General features: G+C 47.3%; 1 protein-coding gene across 1 annotated transcript; it reads right to left on the bottom strand.

Annotated features, from left to right (window-relative positions):
• Positions 1–514: 514 nt before the first annotated feature.
• Positions 515–19,520, bottom strand: DESI1 (desumoylating isopeptidase 1). Its single transcript, XM_027591797.2, has 6 exons — positions 19,215–19,520; positions 9,160–9,181; positions 7,944–8,013; positions 5,529–5,638; positions 4,735–4,857; positions 515–3,044 (listed from the first exon to the last, which is right to left on the bottom strand). The coding sequence occupies exons 1-6, from the start codon at positions 19,300–19,302 to the stop codon at positions 2,951–2,953; spliced, it is 507 nt and encodes a 168-aa protein (XP_027447598.1). The 5' UTR covers positions 19,303–19,520; the 3' UTR covers positions 515–2,950.
• Positions 19,521–19,622: the final 102 nt, after the last annotated feature.

The following is a 19,622-nucleotide window of genomic DNA, read 5'->3' as shown; positions in this document are numbered from 1 at the left end:
CAAAGTAGGCCAACTGAACCTACAGACACCTGCAGCCACACTGCTGTGTCTGGTAGTACCAGGGGATGCTCAGAGAGCTAGCCACCCATCCCCACACTTGTTCAATGAGGTCACGGTAACAAGGTGGGGAGAGATCCGTGGGGCCATAGACCCAGGCGATAGCCAAACTGAAACCAGAAGTGAACACTTTTTGGTGAGGTCAGATGTCCTCTGATGGCCAGCATCCTCTGGAGGAAGATCTCAGAAGTTGGGGCCAGGAGATGAGGCTTTGAGTCTTACTCTACCACCAGTTGCAAGGTGACATCGGCCAAGTAATATTCTCTGGGCCTTGTCCCCATTTTTGTAAACCAATGGTGAAAGTCATACATTATTCCCTGCTATCATCACTTCTTATCCATAAGGCTCACAACCAAGCAAAGGCAGAATATCCAGACTCAGCGAAGTTAAGCTCAGACGGAGACAGAAGCCTGGCTATGCTGGATGCATACCCAGCCCTTCAAGCACTACACAAATGCAGCAGGCAGAAATGAGTTTATTGCGTTAGAAAAAACACCAAAGAACACCAGCAAACACCTCCGTACTAGACAGTTACCAGTTTGACTTCAAGGGCACAAAGGAATCTCAAAGGTACAGCTTGATTTCGGAGAGGGGGTGATGGTTTCATCCCCCCTCCTTCCCTGTCCCTTTAAGCCAGTGGACCTCCACGGAGGTGTCCACAGTACGGTACGATTACACACATGGCTCATTTCCCTCTCTGCTCACCTCGCACACCTGTGTGGAGCTAGCTGGTCACAACGAGCACGCTCCTGGGGTTCTGCTATTGGCCGAGAAATGTGAGGATGGGGTTGGGGGTCGTAGCCTGAGCCCAAGCTTCCCAAATGAGTGACGGTGGGACTTGGTTGGGGAAAAAGAGTGTGCCTTCCTGGAGAGCTCCGAGGAGACGGCTGGTTGATCCCTCCATCTCCCCCCACAATCCCTAGGGCACAGGCATTGGCACAGATGGCTGCTGGCATGAAGGGGGGCTTTCGATGAACCCAGTGACTCAGTCTCTCAGGGTAGCTACTTTGGCTAACTTCTCCTGGGTCTGGAGAGACTGCTATTAGGAGTGAAGCCAGCTGAGCCTGGATATGGAGGAGAAGGGGGTGAGGAGCCTGTGATGCCCAGTGCCTTCTGGATAGAGCTGAGAGTTCTGGGAGAAGAGGTCTGGAGCAGGAGCCTGGAAGAGAGGGCTAGGAGAGGCAAGCGGAAAAGGGGAGAAACTGGGTGGGAGGCGGGGCAAAGGCCTCCGCCAACGAGCTGTCCTCCTGGGAGAAATCCAGCCTGAAATCTATTCTCCATGAGCCCAATTCCGCCAGTAGGTCCACCACATTAAATAACAGTCTCTGCTGGGTTCTGGTCTCCAAAATGTCCTTTGACATCACAGCTGGTCACCGTGGAGGTGCCCCTGGTCAGGTCACGGGCCAACACTAAGGCAGAAAACCGTCTTTTCCTCTAGCTGAGACCGCGCTGGTGCCAACTGCTATGACTCATGGCAGAGACAGGAGATGAGGCCAGAGATGAGCAGCAGCTTTTTGAAAAGCAAAGGCACCTGCTACGGGCCAGACCCCGGAAAGAGAACATAATTCAAGTCTGAGAAGTGGCAGGAGCTGTGGCAGGAGGGGCCTACAGATGCCAGGGCTGGGACTCAGGGGCCTGGCAGTTTGAAGTCCCTTCACCACACTCACTCCCCAAAAACTAACTTAAGGGAGCCATGTGAAGAAAAAGAATCTGAGAGCCTCTCCAGAGAAGAAAGGTCTGGATTGTTCCTCCCTATAAGCTCTAGCAGCAGCTCATTAGGAAAATGCCCAGGCAGGCTCTCAACAATGCATCCTTAAAGTCAGAATGACAACGGAAATAACATGTGCCTTCAAAACACATTGAGGATAATGTAAAAAAATCTCTATTGGAAACAACTCCAAATTTTCTTGCCACCTTGATTCTGCATTATTATTATTTCTACATCAGGGATATTTTCCCAGAGCAGGGAACCCCTTCCCCTTGGTCCCTAGCCGAATATTGCATATTGGTTTGGGGGGTGGGGGGTACAGCGACTGATAATATAACCTACATTATTACTTGCAGACAAAAGGCCCAGGGGTCTCTGCCGCTCCAGCCCAAACCTTCATCACTATGACAGGTCAGGAGGAAGGTCAGGCTGCTGAGGAAGAGCAGCCCACAGGCAGCAAGGCAGGTTCTCCAAAATTGACGTCAGAGGATTGGCAATCAGGAGGCGGAAGGAAGAATGGCTTTATCCTGTACTCTCTGGCCTGACACTTGCTGTCACTCTCCCTCGATCCTGAGGTTTCTGGTTGCTCCAGGCCTGGCCCCATGGCCTTGCTTGGGGTAGGGAGGGAAGGTGAGAGGTTGCGGCTACAGAGTTCACTTAGGTTGGGTTAGTCTTGCTGAAACGGGTCCCAGGTGCACCAAGTCCTTTGGTTCATTTAAAAACCAGGGAGTAACTGCTTCCGGAACGTCGCAATTGCTGTTCCACGGATGTCGTAAAACTCATCTGGGTCCCGCAGGTGGTGACAACCTGGGTAGAGCACGGGCGTTCTCTGGAAAGAGGTGCTAGGTCGGGACTCCCCCAAACTGCGCCTCTTGCCTTCTGCTTAAACAAACCCCCTCCCTTTCTCCAGTGTGGAGGACGCTCAGGAAGCAGCGTCAAAAGTGAACTCACAGACAAGACAGCCTTAATAAATTAGTATAATACTATTAGAAGGGATGGCATTTTGTTCTGTTTCTTAGCAGCATTGTCCTACATGCAGCCTGATGATCTCCTTCCCTGGGAAATTTAAAAAGCCGTCCCTGGTTGTTAGATCTGATGTAAAATTATAAAATAGAAATCTGGTAGGGTTTGTTTTGTTTAAAAAGGAAAAGCCCCTGTGAGGCAGGGCGGTCCCATGCAGTCCTGTTAGCTCTGGCCGTTGGGTCGGCCCACGGGGCTCCCTCCAGGAGGCTGGATCTGGACGGGGTCCAGGAAGGGCCGCAGGGCCTGTCCGAAGGGCCTGTGGAGAAAAGAGACCCAGGGGCTGGGGTGGGCTGGGTGCAGAGTGTCACAGCTGCACCCACAGGGGCGGTGGTGCCACCAACACAGCCTCATTCAGTTTTCTCACATACCCCACACATGACCTTCCTCGAGGGGCTCTCGAGATAACCTGCTTTGCCCTTTCACCCCTGGGGCCCTCTCCTCAGTAGGTGCTGCCATCTGCTAGATCCTGGTTAGCTGTGGTTTGAACAGGTTAGCGACACACAGGGAACCAGAGCTTTCTGACCTTTCTGTACCTGAAGCTTTAACTCTCATGGTACAAGAAGATAAAAAAGTTTGAACGAGGAAGCTGAGGCAAAAGAATAAGGGTATGGAAACGAGATCTTCTAGAGTACAGGGAATATTCAGGGAAAATGACAAATGCAGGTTACCAGAAGGCGTTAATGCCACTTTCTAAAGGGCTCCCTGTTCACGCTCAGAGTAGCTTGGCTGGAAAAAAACACTGCAAAAACTGGAGTCTTAGAGATTTTCCAAAATTCCTAGAATCTTAAATCAGGGGGCCCACAACACATCTCAGTTACTGGCCTTCTTTTTCTTTGGGGGATATTTCCATTTTTGAAAATCCCATCCAGGTTTAAAGGGAATGAAGCATTCTTGAGCATAAACAGATGAAACCCTAATCCAGACAAGTCCTAGAACTCCACCCATCAAATAACAATAGCAAGAATGTTCCAGCTACTTCTACTTGCTTAGGGCCCCATAACCTAGATCCTTTAGCAAGGCTGTGGGGGTTCAACACACCCACTGAGGAATAGGCAGGGAGGGCCAGGGCCAGGAGATGGGGCTCTCCTCACCAGCTGGACACAGCTGTCCCATTTCCTCTGCAAGTTTTCCCTGAGGGTTTCCTACCCAGGTGTGAAAAACAGCTCATCTTCCCGAGCCTGCTAAACCTGTCAGGATCTCTGGTGGACAGGGTGCCAGTTCAGGAGAAACTGAGTCAGAGTCAGCAGATGGACATGGTCCTGGAGTGGGTAGAGGCTGCCTGAACATAATCAATAGCGAAGGAGGGGAAAGGTATAATGGGTTTGGGTGTGTGTGTCCTTTTAGGGGACACTGCCTGGATGATGGCCCACAAAGCTGGGACTACACCAGGGTGGGCGGGGCTACAGTGTGTACCTAAAGAAAACGTTTACAGAGGGCTGACTTTGCACTACAAGATATGAGGGCCAGTAGGATGTTGTCTTTGAGAGCATCAAAGAGCTCATGGTGCAGGGGAAGCAAGACCAACAAATGACATTTACAGAATAAGCCACACTATTAATTCTCTGATCTGTCCTCTGCTTGTCCATCTAAAAGTGTATTTTATGCAAGCACTGCTGGGAGCGGCCTGCTTCATGAGCAATGTGAAAGACAGATGCCAGGAATCTGTACAAATGCTGGAGCCAGATTCAAGTGGGTTTCTAAGTTCTGTGGTTGCACTCAGGCCAGGGTAGAACAGGTCCAACTCCAAGGAGGGTGAAGGTCACAGAGGTGGGCACCAGTGACTGGAGGGAATGGTGGCTCTCCCCGTTGGCAGGTGCCATCACGACAGGGCCCACCGAGGACGGGAGGGTTCCGCTGAGAGCAGGGAGGGCGGACGTGGGCCAGACGAGCCGTACTGACTGTGAATGGGGGCTTCAGGGGCAGGGCCAGAGATCGAGGCCACTTACGTGGACAGAATTTCAGAGGGAAGGTCAGTGATGTAAGAAGGGATCTTCCTTCCAGTCAGGAACTGTGCCACTTCGTTGGTAAAGGTGTTACAGTTGTTTTCAAAGACGTTGTAGGCCTCTCTCCTGTGCATTGTGGGAAAGGTTTGGCAAACAGATCAGAGGAGCAGCAAGCACATATGTGGAATAACTCAAACCGAGTAAAGGCATGGTGAGCACAGCTGGGTACGAGGACTAGGGTTCTCCTTCTCTCTTACGCTCCAAAGGACTGCTGGATTTGCCACCTTGGACCATAAAACACCGATTTTTAAGGGAAGGATGAAATAAAAATATATGGCTCCTCTACAGTTTCAGGAGAATCTTTATATTCACAAAAGCAGAGCTCAAGGGTTAGATTGAACACTTACTGCAAATGACTAAAGCTTCTTGAAGAGAAAACCTGCTCAAGGTCGCATGTCATCCCAACCCCTCCACAAGCCCCATTTTTTATTTTTCAGGACAAGATACTTGCCCAGTATGGGTTGAGAGCAGCAGCTGCTGATTTCAATCAGGAGGAATAAATAGCCCTTCCTTCCCTCAGAGTTTCAGCAGAAGGTACGCTGGGACAGAGTGTCTGCCTTGGAGCAATGCTGAGCTCTATCTGTGGCATAACTTCCTTCTCTTCAAATTTATTCAGCAAATACTTGGCCAGACCTTGTGCTGAGTGCTCTAGGGGATGTGAGCTGGTGGCTGCCTCCGGGGCCGATTGTCTAGCGGGGGAACAGACATGACTAACCACCACCCATGTCTCCACTCACCGGAACAGAGACTCCCCCAGGGAGGACAGGTACTCCTGAAAGAGTTCTTCTGTGACTTCTGTGCTCCCCACATCAACCACAGAGTCTGGGGGCCCAAGCAATGTCCCTCCCTAAAAAAGCCAACCCAGAGAAAGTCATTAAGTCACCATCTCCACTGAATTTTTTTCATGTGGCTTCCCATGGAAGACCACCAAAGCTCTGTTCCAACAACGTTTACCTTTCAGAGCACCCAGGGCAGATGAAGAGTGTTATTTCCTATTTGGATCAAGGCTGCAATGGCTTAGAGCTTCTTGTCAACTCTCCATTGCCACATTCTGGCAACATGCTAAGAAGCTGGGCTGCTGGTTTCTGGCGGGGCCCTGGGAAGCCAAGTCTCTGGCTGGTCAGACCCCTGATGATGTCTACTCATCTGGTTGATTAAAAAAAAAAAAGAAACCCAGAACCTGAAGTCTCCCTTTGTCCCCAACGTGCCTGATCCCAAGGCACAATAGGATAACCAGAAATGGCTAGCACCTGACAGGCCATCTTTCTATGCCTAATTTAAGTGTATGCAGCCAGTTTTTTCTTGTGACACACTTGATATCCCTTATAAGACTGGGAAAGTGTGAAGGACTCTGAGAAATCTGGCGGGCTGGCAAATACTTCCACAACTCAGTCCTATTTGGATCTATGAGGCTAATCTAACAACGATGATAGGGTTCCCCAGGCAAGGGAGTTAATGGCCCATGGAAGGCCTGCAGAAAACCCTCTGCCGTGGGTTAACAGACTGCCATAGCAGACCAAAGGAGAGACTGAGGCCAAGGGAGAACGAGCCAAGGGTGAAGCAACAGATCACTGGGGAAGACAGAGCTGGAAATGGATTGGGGGTGTAAGGGAGAGCACTCCTGAGCAGAGCTTCCAGAAAAGACCATTCATTCATGCAATAGCTATTGAGCACCTACTGTGTGCCTGACATTGTTTGAGGCACTGGGGAAAGCATGGTGAGCAGGATAATTATGGTAGTCCAGGAATAATGGTCTCAGAATTGCAAGAGACTGAAAGGTCACTAGTTGAGCCCCTATTATTCACTCATGTAACAAACATGCATTGAGAACTTACTAGGTGCCGGGCCTTATGCTAGGCACTGGGGGTACGATGTGGGAAAAACAGATGAGATTCTTGCCCTCGTGGAGCTTATAGTCTAGCGGGAAAGGCAGACAAGAAAATTCCATAAACCAATGCATAATTATGAGCTGCGGTAAGGGTCTTGCTGGAAAGTACAGAATGCCATCAGTACGTACGACAGGGGACCTTTCCAGTCTGAGGGGTTTGGGAAGACTTGCCTGAGAAACTGACACTGAGCTCAAATCTGAAGGATGGAGAGGCAGGTGAAGGATCAGGGAGGTGGACTGAAGTGAGAGGGAAGGTTCCAATGTCCTCAGAATGTTCTAGGAATGAGAAGGGGGTGGGGGTGGAGAAAGGCACTACCTGAAAAGAGGTCATTCAGAGGGGGAGACTGAGACCAGATCAGATAGGGCCTGGAGGTCGGGCTGAGCTTGCTGGGTTTTATTCCAAGGGCAGTGGGGAGAGTTCTGACTGAAGCGGGGGAATGCCATGATCAGATTTTCATTTTGAAAAGATCACTTCACCTCCTGTGTGGAGTCCTGACTGAGGAGGAGCAGATGTATTGCTGCAGTCCAGGCTAGTTGTGAGGGTGGCATGGATGAAGGTGAGAGCTCTGGAAATATGGGAAGAGATGAAGAGAGAGAGACTGACTTAAGATACATTTACAAGGTAGAATTGACTGGCCTTCGTGAAGGATTTGTTAGAGAAGGTGGGGAACAGTGAGCAGAAGAAATCAAGAATGACTTTTCATTTATGAGTATCAAAATGAATGGTTGCTTGGTCTTTGCTTGAACACCTCCTGTGAAATCTCTTAGATGGCTCAGAGAGAAATTTCTTGGAAAGGTGCATGGACTTTAGAGACAGAGAGTCCTGACTTTTAGCCCCGGTGCCACTTACTGGCCCTATAACTTGGGGCAACTCACTTTACCTCTCAGAGCCCTAATCCTTCGGCTGAACACTGGCTGAGTTCACGCTATGAGGTAGGCACTGAGCTGGTGACGGGAACAGGGAGGGAGACACAGTCTCAGCTCACAAGGAGCTTACACACAGCTCCCCGCAGAGACTCAGGAACAGCTCATCTACCATATCATGCTCGGTGTGACCCAGAGGGACCCACACATGCTGAGGGAGTACAGAGGCGGCCAGGGAAGGGTGCTCTTGAGCTGAGTCTTAAAGGAGTTATGAGGAACCATGCCACAGGCTGACATCCACTGGGCTAGAAGCCAGGCATACAGAGTGGTAGCAAATCTCCTGGTCTACGGGAACCCCGGGAACTTGAGACTGGGGAAGGGTGTGGGGGAAGCCACTCACTGGGGGACAGCTGGAGATACCGCCACTGCCGAAGTAGAACTCATCCTTGTGCACAACTATGGAGGTGTGCCTGCAATGCAGAGAAGAAAGAAAATAAGCCAGAAAACTTAAAACTGGTCTGAGAAAAAGCAAATACCACACTGTGAGGAGAGTCATTTCTGCCCAAGGATAGACTTACAAGGTCAACAGCCTTATGAAACTAACCAAAGGCACAAATATCATAGATCAGAGTTTCTCAACTTTGGCACTATTAACATTTGGGGCTGGAGAACTCTTTGCCGGGGGGCCGTCCTGTGTATTCTAGGAGGTTTAGCAGCATCCTGGCTTCTACCCACTAGATGCCAGGAGCACCCTCCCCCCGACCCCCAATTGTGACAATCAAATCTGTCTCCAGACACTATGGAATGTCCTTGGGGGCAGAACTGTCCTCCTTGAGAACCAGTGCTACAGATTATGTTAGCAGAGGGGAGGCCCTCGATTCACCGATACTGACAAACCATTAGTGAAATAAAGGTCTGCAGACCAAGGTGTGTTCCCAGGCTTTTAAAACTAACAGGAGCAGTTAACCTGGACCATGCTGAGGGCAAGACTAGATCTGGACCTATTTCAGGGGAAGGTGCTCATATTACTTGGTTTGAATCAAACAAAGCAAACGATCATTCTGGTCATCCCCAATGTCAGCAGGCTCTAGGAGTCTAGATGGAATACTGACCTATGGTTTCCTCATTAATGGAACTGAGAGCTCAGCTACCATCTTGTCTGACAGGGATGGATCCAGTACAGAGAGACCAAGATAGACAGACATGTGGGGCCCTTGAGACTTCTGTAGTTAGAAAGCTTGGTCAGGGGTGGGCATGACATCATTCTGCCTTTCTTTAGGGCCGGGTGTCTCAACCTCAGCACCACTGCCATTTTTTGGCTGGATAATTCTTTGTTGTGAAGGACTGTCCTGTGCATGGTAGGATGTATATAGTAGCATCTCTGGCCTCCCCCTACCCATCAAAAATGTCTCTAGACACTGCCAAATGTCCCTGGGGTGGGTGGTTGGGGCACAGAATTATCCCTGGTTGAGAACCACCACTGCTTTAGGAACTGGAAATTTTATGATACGGAGTACTGGCTTTCAAGCTGGAAGCCACAGACCGGGACCTGAAATGCACAGGTACTGCTTTGTTTCATAAACTAGCCAATCAATGTAGAGTCCCACCCAACTTACCAGATGCCTTCCAGTTGTTTCCCTGTAGAGAAAAGAAGAGATTTAGCCACTTGGGATCAGACTAAATGGCCTCCCAGCCTGAGTAAATTCAGAACATCACTCAAACCCAGAGTAACCCAGGGTTGCCTGCGTGGCACAGTCGGTTAGGTGTCTGACTCTTGGTTTCAGCTCAGGTCATGATCTCAGGGTCGTGGGACTGAGCTCCGTGCTGAGCGCAGGGTCTGCTTAAGACTCTCTCCCTTGAGGGGAGAAAAAAAGAAAAAAGACTCTCTTTCCCTCTCCCTCTGCCCCCCGCCCCCCCGCCCCGCTCTCTCTCTTTCTGAAATAATCTTAAAAAAAAAAAAAAAGAAAAGAAAAGAAAAGAAAAACCCAGAGTAACCCATTATAAACCTCTTGGGGGACTCTCTAGGAATGCAGTTCTCCTCCAATAAGGTCCTTAGGTCCCAATACAGGTATGTTGTGTTAAGTAGGTTAAAAAGTGATTAGCATCCTTCATCAGAATGCAAGATAAAAAACACTGGTATACGGACACCTGGGTGGCTCAGTCAGTTAAGCGTCTGCCTTCGGTTCAGGTCATGATCTTAGGGTCCTGGGATCGAGTCCCACATGGGGCTCCTTGCTAAGCAAGGAGCCTGCTTCTCCCTCTGCCTGCCTCTGTCTCTTTCTCTCTGATAAATAAAATCTTAAAAAAAAAAAAACACTGGTATAGATGAACCCCAATTTTGTGTCTGCTTTTCTTTCCCCTTCAGGGTCAATTCAACTTTGCCTTTTCTTTGTCTCATATATAGAGACAACAGAACAATGGTATAAAAAAAGCTATTATCCACTTCTTCATTGAACATATGTGAGGTGAAATCCTTCTTCAGGAAATGACTGGGCAAAACTTGACAAATGCCATCCATCTGAATAGTCAATGCAAATGTATTCTGTATCTCCATATGGCAGAAATGATGTTAGGTATGGAAATGAAAATATGAACAGATCACTGTCCTGCCTTTAAGGAGCCCAAAGTCAAATGGAAAGAGAAACACACACACAACTAAGTGAAATACAATGTTGATAGGCTCTAATTATAGAGTGGAATAATTACAGAGTGGTAAAAATGAGATGCTATATATAATAACGATAAGGAACTACCTTTATAAGCTGCAATTCAACTGGGGAATGAGTAGGGGCAGGGATGGACTCTCTGCCGGGGTGAATATTATGTGCAAATGCACAGTTGTGATAAAGCGAGGTTAGAGGAGAGAGGACAGTGACGGTGATAGGAGGGAAAGTGGCCAGCAGGGGCGCCGGCAAAGTGGGGTAAGCCCAGACAGAAGGCTGCCCTACACTGTGCTGCATTCATGGTTGTTAGGCAGTAGAGTGCCTTGATCAGGTCCATGTTTTTAAAAAGACACCTATGGGGGCGCCTGGGTGGCTCAGTCAGTTAAGCGTCTGCCTTCAGCTCGGGTCATGATCTCAGGGTCCTGGGATCAAGCCCCATGTTGGGCTCCCTGCTCAGTGGGAGCCTGCTTCTTCCTCTCCCTGCCGCTCCCCCTGCTTGGACTCTCTATTAAAAAAAATAAAAAAATAAATAAAAATAAAAGACACCTATGTCTTTTAAGAGAACTGTAGGGGCACCTGGGTGGCTCATTGGTTAAGCGTCCAACTCTTGATTTCGGCTCAGGTCATGATCTCAGGGTTGTGAGATCGAGCCCTGCATTGGCTCCGTGCTCAGCGGAGAGTCTCCTTAAGATTCTCTCTCTCCCTCTACCCTTCCTCCCCTCTTGAAAAAATAAAATAAAATAAGGCATCACAGTGTGTGGTACCCAGAGGTTTGATAAATAGAGACTACATTAGGTATAATGGCCTTGGGGAAAAGGGTAAAGACCCCCAGAAGATAAATTTTACCTCAGGATTGGTGGTAAGATCTAAGAAGAGATTTCAGTATGTAAGGAATTAATATGAAATACTATGTCTATTTTACATATAAACATTTCATTCCCTGTTAGTGTTGCCAGGCTAAATGAAATAACAAGGAAAAGAAAATGTAGCAGAGTTCTGTCTCTCCTCTAGTTAGGAAACCAGTGTGCTTTTCACTAAAAGACCTGCTACTTTGGCCCACAAGGCCCAAATGGACAGAGCGATTCTGGACTGGGGTTTCTGAGGTAGTCCCCTAAAGACTGTGGGGGCAGGCTCTGCCCTTGTCCAAACTGAGCTGAAATCTCACAGTGGTGGATGAGAAACAGACCGGATGCTGACGGGCAGTGGTGACCCATTTAGGACAAGCATCTTCAAATGTGGACTAAGCAGACTTACATCCTTTCTTAATGTGAACTGCTTCACAGTTATCCTTATTCTCACAACATCCTTATGTGGTAGAGTAGGGTAAATATTTATTAACATCATTTTACAAACAGGTAAATAAAGATGGATGGTTTGTCAGGTATAAAAGCAAGAAGGAAAAACACGATATGACAATGTACCCGTTGGAGCAGCTCAGGTAGAAATACTGCTCTGCAGCCTGTTCTTGGGAGGAAAAAACAAGGGCCATGGTCTCCTCCATTGGGTGACAGGCATTGGAAAGTGGAACTAAATTGATTTTTTAATTTTTTTGGCCACACTGGGGTGGGAGTAGGTGAGTAGGAGGTGGTGATTTGAGATTGAATTAGGTCACAAGACCATTTTGGAACATGAATTAGGCTCAGTGGATATTAGCACACTACAGAAGCAGATTATTTTCCCACTAGGATTTCCTCAGCAGGTCAAAGAGTGGGTGGGTCAGATGCCTGCCTGTCTCTAAGCTTGTTGGCACAACCAGTGCACTGATTTCGAGGCCTACGAAGTATGTACATGAAAACAAATGGAAGACATGGATATCAGTCCTGTTTTCATCAAGAGTAACAAAGAATGCAGAGTGAGGTCTGCATTAGTCAGCATTCCACTGATTGTAAAGTTAAGTTAGTATATAAAAGCCAAGGAGAAAATACTCCATCTACCTCCTTATCAGTTAACATGGATGGAGCACATAGACATACATGCTGGTTGTAGGACATGCTCAAGATCAGCACCTGGAATACTGCTGGTGTTCTACAAAGGTCTATTTGGTGATGGGGCAGCACGGGCTCTGTGCAAGTAGCATTAGGTCACTGGTATAAATCAAGTGCAGCTCCAGCTCACCTCCCAAATTTCTCTAATGATAGTGTTTTTATTTATTTTATTTTAATTCCAGTATTTTAATTCCAGTTTTTTAATTCCAGTTAACATACAGTGTTATTGAGAGTATATTTATTTATTTTTAGGATTTTATTTTTAAGTAATCTCTGCACTGAATGTGGGGCTTGAGCTCACAACCCTGAGATCAAGAGTCATATGCTCCGCCTACCGAGCCAGCCAAACACCCCTTGACAGTGGTTTTAATTGGCATTGTTTTTTTTAATTAAAAATTTTTTTAGGTTTATTTTTAGTAATCTCTACACCCAATGTGGGGCTCAAACTCACAACCCCGAGATCGAACCACATGCTCCTCTGAGCCAGCCAGGCACCCCTAACTGGCTGTGTTTTAATCTGCTGGTTGGCTCAGCATCTGCCAGATTACCAGCAATGTGAAGGGGTTAATGTTAACTTACAAAATCAGCTTGCTCTTCCCTGGGGCCACTGGATAAATATTGAATCTAGGTGGGAAAAAGGTAAAAGGAAACATTTGCATAACATAAGTGGGCCTGTGTGCCAATATTGTAAAGAAAAAAAAAAAAGCCTATTGGCAGGAGGGCTTTCCCTTCCTTTAGGCAGAGAAAGGTTATCACAAAATCAAATGCAGTACATTTAACATCAGTTAAAAACTGAGAGGGTATTTTGATCTTCAAAAAAAGTAGGTTTAAAACTACTTGATATTCTAATGCTAGGATTTGTTGGAGCCAGTACAGGATTCTTTCCTTGTATAAAATAACTGACATATGAGTTCTTTTCCTCAGTACTGTGAGGGTTCCCTTTTCTTTCTTTCTTTCTTTCTTTTTTTCTTTCAGAGATTTTATTTATTTTTCAGCAGAGAGAGAGACAGCGAGAGAGGGAACACAAGCAGGGGGAGTGGGAGAGGGAGAAGCAGGCTTCCCACTGAACAGGGAGCCTGATGTGGGGATCGATCCCAGAACCCTGGGATCATGACCTGAGCTGAAGGCAGACGCTTAACAACTGAGCCACCCAGGCGCCCAAGGGTTCCCTTTTCATCACTGCTTGTTTTCATTAGTCAGGCCTTATAGCAATGCTTCGAGGTAGGTCTGCAACATTCCACCATTCAGCCAGGCTATATTTACTGAACACCAATCACTGTGCTAGACTCTGGATAAATCTATAGTTCTTGTCCCCAGTGGAGCTTCCCGTCCAGTTCTGGGGATGTGTGCACACTGATGAGAAAAATAAGCAATTACAGGGGTGCCTGGGTGGATCAGTTGGTTCAGCGTCTGACTTTTGTTTAAAGATTTTACGTATTTATTTGACAGACAGAGAGAGAGAGCGAGCGAGAGCGCACAACCACAAACAGGGGGAGTGGCAGGCAGAGGGAGAGGGACAAGCAGGCTCCCTGCTCAGCAGGGAGCCCAATGTGGGGCTTGATCCCAGGACCTTGGCATCATGACCTGAGCTGAAGGCAGATGCTTAACCAACTGAGTCACCCAGGTGGCCCAGTGTCTGACTCGATTTCGGCTCACTTCATGATCTCAGGGTCATGAGACTGAACTCCACGTTGGGCTTTGCGTGGAGTGTGGAGCCTGCCTAAGATTCTCTTTCTCCTTCTCTCCCTCTGCCACCCTGCCCTGCTTGTGGGTGCTCGCTCTCTAATAAAGAAAACAAGCAATTATAAAATAGAATGATGAATGCTATGTACAAGATGTTATGAGCATATACTAGGGACACATGACCAAGATTTGTGGGGTGGGGGTCAGGGAAGGCTTCCTGGAGGAAGAGACATGTTACTTGAGACCTTGAGGATGAGCAGAAGTTAGCCAGGCCAAGCGAAAGTATTCTGGGCAGATGGCATAGCCTTTGAAGAGCCAAGAGGTGAAAAAGCTGAACAGGTTCAGTCCTATTAGTGTATCTAGCCCTTTTCCACCAGGGTTCTGCCAGAGCATTAAGCCTTCATGCCCTAAGGTATCTATTGGCAGAACTGAGAAAATAGTCATTCAGATCATTTCCCCTAGAGCTTAACTCTTGTGGAATCCAGTGGAGAAAGGCTCCTGCTGATTGTGTTGAGCATGTGTAGACAGATGAGGGTGGAGAGAAAAGCAGAAGGATCACAAAGGGCCTTGTAAGCTGCATTAGTTTTCATGAAATCTCATGATTACTAAATTAATTCATTAGATGGATAAAAAGTAGTTCACACAAGCAGCAATAAAAATCTAAATAGATGGCATTAAAAATCTAATAGATGGGCATTAAAACTTTAAAACCCCTTCAGATTCAAATAAATTCTATGTAATCTTCAAGCTTGAGTTCAAGTCTCAATTGTTCCTATAATCGATACTTATTGTGGGGCCCCTGGCTGGCTCAGTCAGTACAGCATGCGACTCTTAATCTCAGGGTCGTGAGTTCAAGCGCCACATTGGGTGTAGAACTTACTTTAAAAAAAATTAATGAGCACCAGCTCTGAATGGCCACTGGGGACATACAGAGAAATGAGACAGTGTCTCTGCCCTCCAGCAGCTCAAGGTTCTCACTGAAGTCTTTCTGACACATGCAGCCCACCATGGCCTTTCCCTTCTTTCAAGATCTAAAATAATTGCTTCACCACTTGCTCATTCTGGCATCCAGTTACAATCTCTTTTATGCTGTTCTCTTAATACTGCATGTGCCCGTATGTTATTTTTAGTGAAATAAACCCCTGGAGGACAGAGTTCATGGTTGTTTTTTTAAGATTTTTTATTTATTCATTTGAGAGAGAGAGAGGTAGAGAGTGCACATGCACAAATGAGAGCATGAGGAGGGGGGAAGGTCAGAGGGAGAGGGAGAAGCAGACTCCCCGTTGAGCAGGGAGACCTACGACAGGGCTCCATCCCAGGACCCCAGGATTATGACCTGAGCTAAAGGCAGATACTTAACCGACTGAGCCACTGAGGCACCCCTCAGAGTTCATGTTTTTTATTTCATTACTATTTGTATTACAGAATTAAGCAAGGAACTGAGTATAAAGTAAAATCTCAAATATTCATTAGGTTGCATTCTGCCAAGAAATAAATATCAATGTTCTATATCCTTGTCTTTAAACCCAAGAACAATTTTGAGATAGGCTTGTGAAAAAAATAAAAAATAAATGTAAACCTGGGATATGTGCATGCACACAAAACTTTAGATTAGAAAACAATCAACAAGGGGCGCCTGGGTGGCTCAGTCGTTAGGCGTCTGCCTTCGGCTCAGGTTATGATCTCAGGGTCCTGGGATCGAGCCCCGCATCCGGCTCCCTGCTCCGTGGAAAGCCTGCTTCTCCCTCCCCCACGCCCCCTGCTTGTGTTCCTTCTCTCGCTGTCTTTCTGTCAAATAAATAAGATTTTGTTTATTTATTTGACAGAGAGAGAGAGAGAGAGAGCACAAGTAGGCAGAGCAGTAGGGAGAGGGAGGGGGAGAAGCAGGCTCCCTGCTGAGCAGAAGGCCCAATGCGGGGCTTGATCCCAGAACCTGGGATCATGACCTGAGCAGAAGGCAGACACTCAACCGACTGAGCCACCCAGGTACCCCAAGATGGGGTCTTACAATGAGGAACCATCATAACAAGAATAAGAAGGTACAACTGATGAGGTCACACTAATTTAATTTGGGAAAATGAAGGCTATGAGGAATGATCATAAATCTATGATTATGAATGGCACATACACATTGAACCCAGATCCTTTTCTCATCCAAATTTGAAACACTTGACCAAAGATGCCTTTACAAACTTGAAAAATTATAAAGGGACACATTACACAGTAGAGGTGATATATGATATAACAAAATGATTGACAACATGAGCTCTGAAAGTCAGACTGCCTGTGTTTATAACCTATCCCTACCACTTACCAGCTGTGTGAGCTGGGGCAAGTTTCTTAACGCCTTAAGTCTCAGGTTCCTCAAATGAAAAATGAAAGTAATGACAGGACCTACCTCACAAAATTGTGGTGAGGATTATAACACACACAAAGTACTCAGAAAAAAAGAGTCTGACACTCTCAATAAATGCTAAGTTCTTAATAAATTCTCAATAAATGCTAGCTATTAATATGCTTCTGGAAGTCATAGCAAAAATCAGGAAAAAGGTGGACTTTTTAAAGGTTCAAATAATATTTAGGAATGGGAAATCAATATATGGCTGCTCACAGAACTGGGACATACCCAACGTTAAGGTTGGTGATGTCTGGATAGGATGAACCAGTAAGGCAATGCCCATTTCCCCTAAGTTGCCAACTCTAGAAAAGTGTGATTATTAGCTTTGATAACCCTTTCATTACTTTTGCAAAAGACAAAAGGCAATATGGGGAAAAAGGGATAGAGAAGAGAGAATTAGATTTGCAGGCAAGGTTATGTTCTCAGAAATACCACTGTGGTCAGATGTGCCAAATTGGTGAAGTTCCCATTTTTGCCTGTGATCCTTCTAGGATTTCACATTTATTTAAAAAAGAAGGGGGAGGGGGCAGGTCCGGCCCTCCACCTTCAGTTATGGCACTTTTCCCTTCACCCATGATGCTCCACAAAGACCTTCTTTCAGTTCCAGGACAAGGCCAGGCTCTATCCTACCTCAGGGCCTTGGCAGATTGATCCTCCTTATGCCTAGAACACTACAACTCCCTTACCACCCTCCTTGTGACTACTTTTTCCTCCTTGACTTCCCAACTTAAGTCATTCCTTCTGATACCCTTACTTAAAGTTAGGTTTCTCAGGGCACCTGGGTGGCTCAGTTGTTAAGCGTCTGCCTTCGGCTCAGGTCATGATCCCAGGGTCCTGGGATCGAGCCCCGCATCAGGCTCGCCGCTCTGCGGGAAGCCTGCTTCTCCCTCTCCCACTCCCCCTGCTTGTGTTCCCTCTCTCGCTGTCTCGCTCTCTGTCAAATAAATAAATAAAATCTTAAAAAAAAAGAAAAGAAAAATGTGGCCATGATTTAAAAAAATAAAGTTAGGTTTCTCTTGTCACTTTCGATCTCAGCATCCTGTTTGCTTCTTGCACAGCCTAACACTTACCACAGTTAGTATTTGAAATAATTATTTTCTTTGCTTATATTTAATATTTTCCCCAGTTAGCAGCTCCATGATGGCAATGAACATCTTTGCTCAATATATTGTCCTCAGTTAAGCTTAACACATAGACTAACACATAGGAAGCACTCAAAAAACAATCTGTTGAATGAATCATGAAGCAGTGATCCTTCAAGGCACTTATAGCTATGATCAAACTAACCAAATAATGGCTCCATTCCAAGAAGTTTAGTTAGAACTTGACTGATGTAATCTGTTAGTGATTAGCACGTTCCCCTGTGACTTTGTAAGTTTTGCTTTCAGCTTTGCCCTACTCATTTTAAACAACTGGTGATCTAGGCCCAAACTTCTAGCCAACAATGGACTGACTACATAACAATTACCTGAAGAGCTTATTAAAAATACAGGTTTTTGGATCAAAACTCCAGAAGATTCTTATTTCGGACCTGTGTAATGAGGCTCTAGAATCCATATATTTAAAACTTTGTTTATTTTGAATAGATAATATATGTGTGTAGTACACAATTCAAAAGGTACAGAAAGTTTATAGTAAAGTCTCCCTTCTATTTCTGTCCTCTGGCATCAAGTTCCCCTTTCCATAAGTTACCACTGTTTCAATTCCTTATGTATTCTTCCAGATAATTATTTGCCTACACCAGCATGTATAAATCCTTTGCTTTAAACACACCTGAATATTTAAAGAACTGTTCCAACTTTGTTTTCTCTATTTCCATTGAAAAAAACTTGTTGAAAGTGAAGTTATCTGTATTTTTAACAAGCATCCCAGGTGATTCTGATGTGAGGCCAAATATGAGTAACCATTCACTGGCCCAGGGTTAAAGTGCAACTCATTATGATACATCAGAAACTCAAGGACATTGAAAAGATGCCTTCCAAAGTAGCCTTGCTTACTTGACTTCAGCCTCTTGTCTTACCAAGATAAACTAAAACACTCTCTAATGCGTCCATAAAAGCCAGGAAAAACTAGCCATTCAAATTCAAATGGATGTTGCCAAAGCTGTTCAGTTTTTCAATTCCTGGAATCCTTTCCTGCCCAATATCAACTGAAATCACAAACTGGACAATTTCTATGTTAGATGAGACATTTTGGTATTTGGGTTATAATGAGGTTTGATGTACAGCGAACTAGGGCTGATTTTCTCTCCTGGTAGGTTAAGTAGTTTAATGGAGCACAACGGAAATACTTCCTTTACTAATCCTTACTGACACAACTGTATCCAATCCTCTCCCAGAATTGCTTTCTAACCATCTGGGCAAAAGCAATTAACTTAGAAACTGTTGACAAGACCGCATTGTCAGGGCAGAACTTGAATTCTCGAGTTCGGGCCCCAGTAGACCTGACTTTACCTCTACCTGGGAGCAATGGCTGGGCCCCCGTGCGGCTCTAGCTTCCTATTCCTATCTACCCCAGAGACGGCAGTTTCCTTTTGGCACGGACGGAAGGCTCTCTAAGGGCCACCTGGGGATCTCTGCAGTGTCCCTTTCACCACGAGGGGCATCGCGCGGCAGGCATCCTCACCTCCCCTACACTGCGCCGAGGAAGGAGTGTAAAGGGCTCCCCAAGTGAGGCAGGGGAGCCGCCGGGCAGCAGCGCCCGCTCACCCTACGGCTCGGAGGGGGCAGGGGGAGGGCGTGACTTCTCCATCCCTTCCTCCTGGATTCAAACGTGAAGTCGGGAAAGTGGGGCTCCAGGCGCCCGAACCTCAGACCTTTCCCTTCTACACTCGCGCTTTCCTCCATCCTCTGGGCCCCGCGTCTCCCCCTGAGCGGTGGTCCAGGCCTCTCTACCGCTGCCGGCCGGCCCGGCACCCTCTCACCCGCCCCCAGCCCCCTCACCCAGCATGATGGGGCTGAGCCGCCGGGCCAGGCCCTTGGACAGGTCGTACACGTAGAGCTTCACCGGATAGAGATTCGGCGGCTCCATCGGGACCCGTGGCGGCGGCGGCCACTAAGTCCCTCAGGCACCCGGCAGCGGCTTGGACCTTCCCGTACCCGACGGGGGTGGAGGACGGAGGGAGCGGGGGACCGAGCCCAGGCCCGGCCTGAGGGGCGGGGGAAAGGCGGCCCTGCGCTGCACGCGCCCCGGCACCCGCCACCGGCAACGACTACTGTGAGGTGACAGAGCCGGGACTGGCAGGGTCCGCGCGGAAGAGGGGGCGGGGGCGGGGACGCACTCTTGCGCATGTGCCTACCGTCCCGACGGGCGGCGAGGGGCGGGGTTTCGCGGTAGGGGGCGGGGCTCTC

Source organism: Zalophus californianus, chromosome 9 (genome assembly GCF_009762305.2).
Source record: "Zalophus californianus isolate mZalCal1 chromosome 9, mZalCal1.pri.v2, whole genome shotgun sequence".
Lineage (NCBI taxonomy): Eukaryota > Metazoa > Chordata > Mammalia > Carnivora > Otariidae > Zalophus > Zalophus californianus.
Note: the sequence above shows the minus strand (reverse complement) of the source record. Positions and strands in the feature narration are given on the sequence as shown.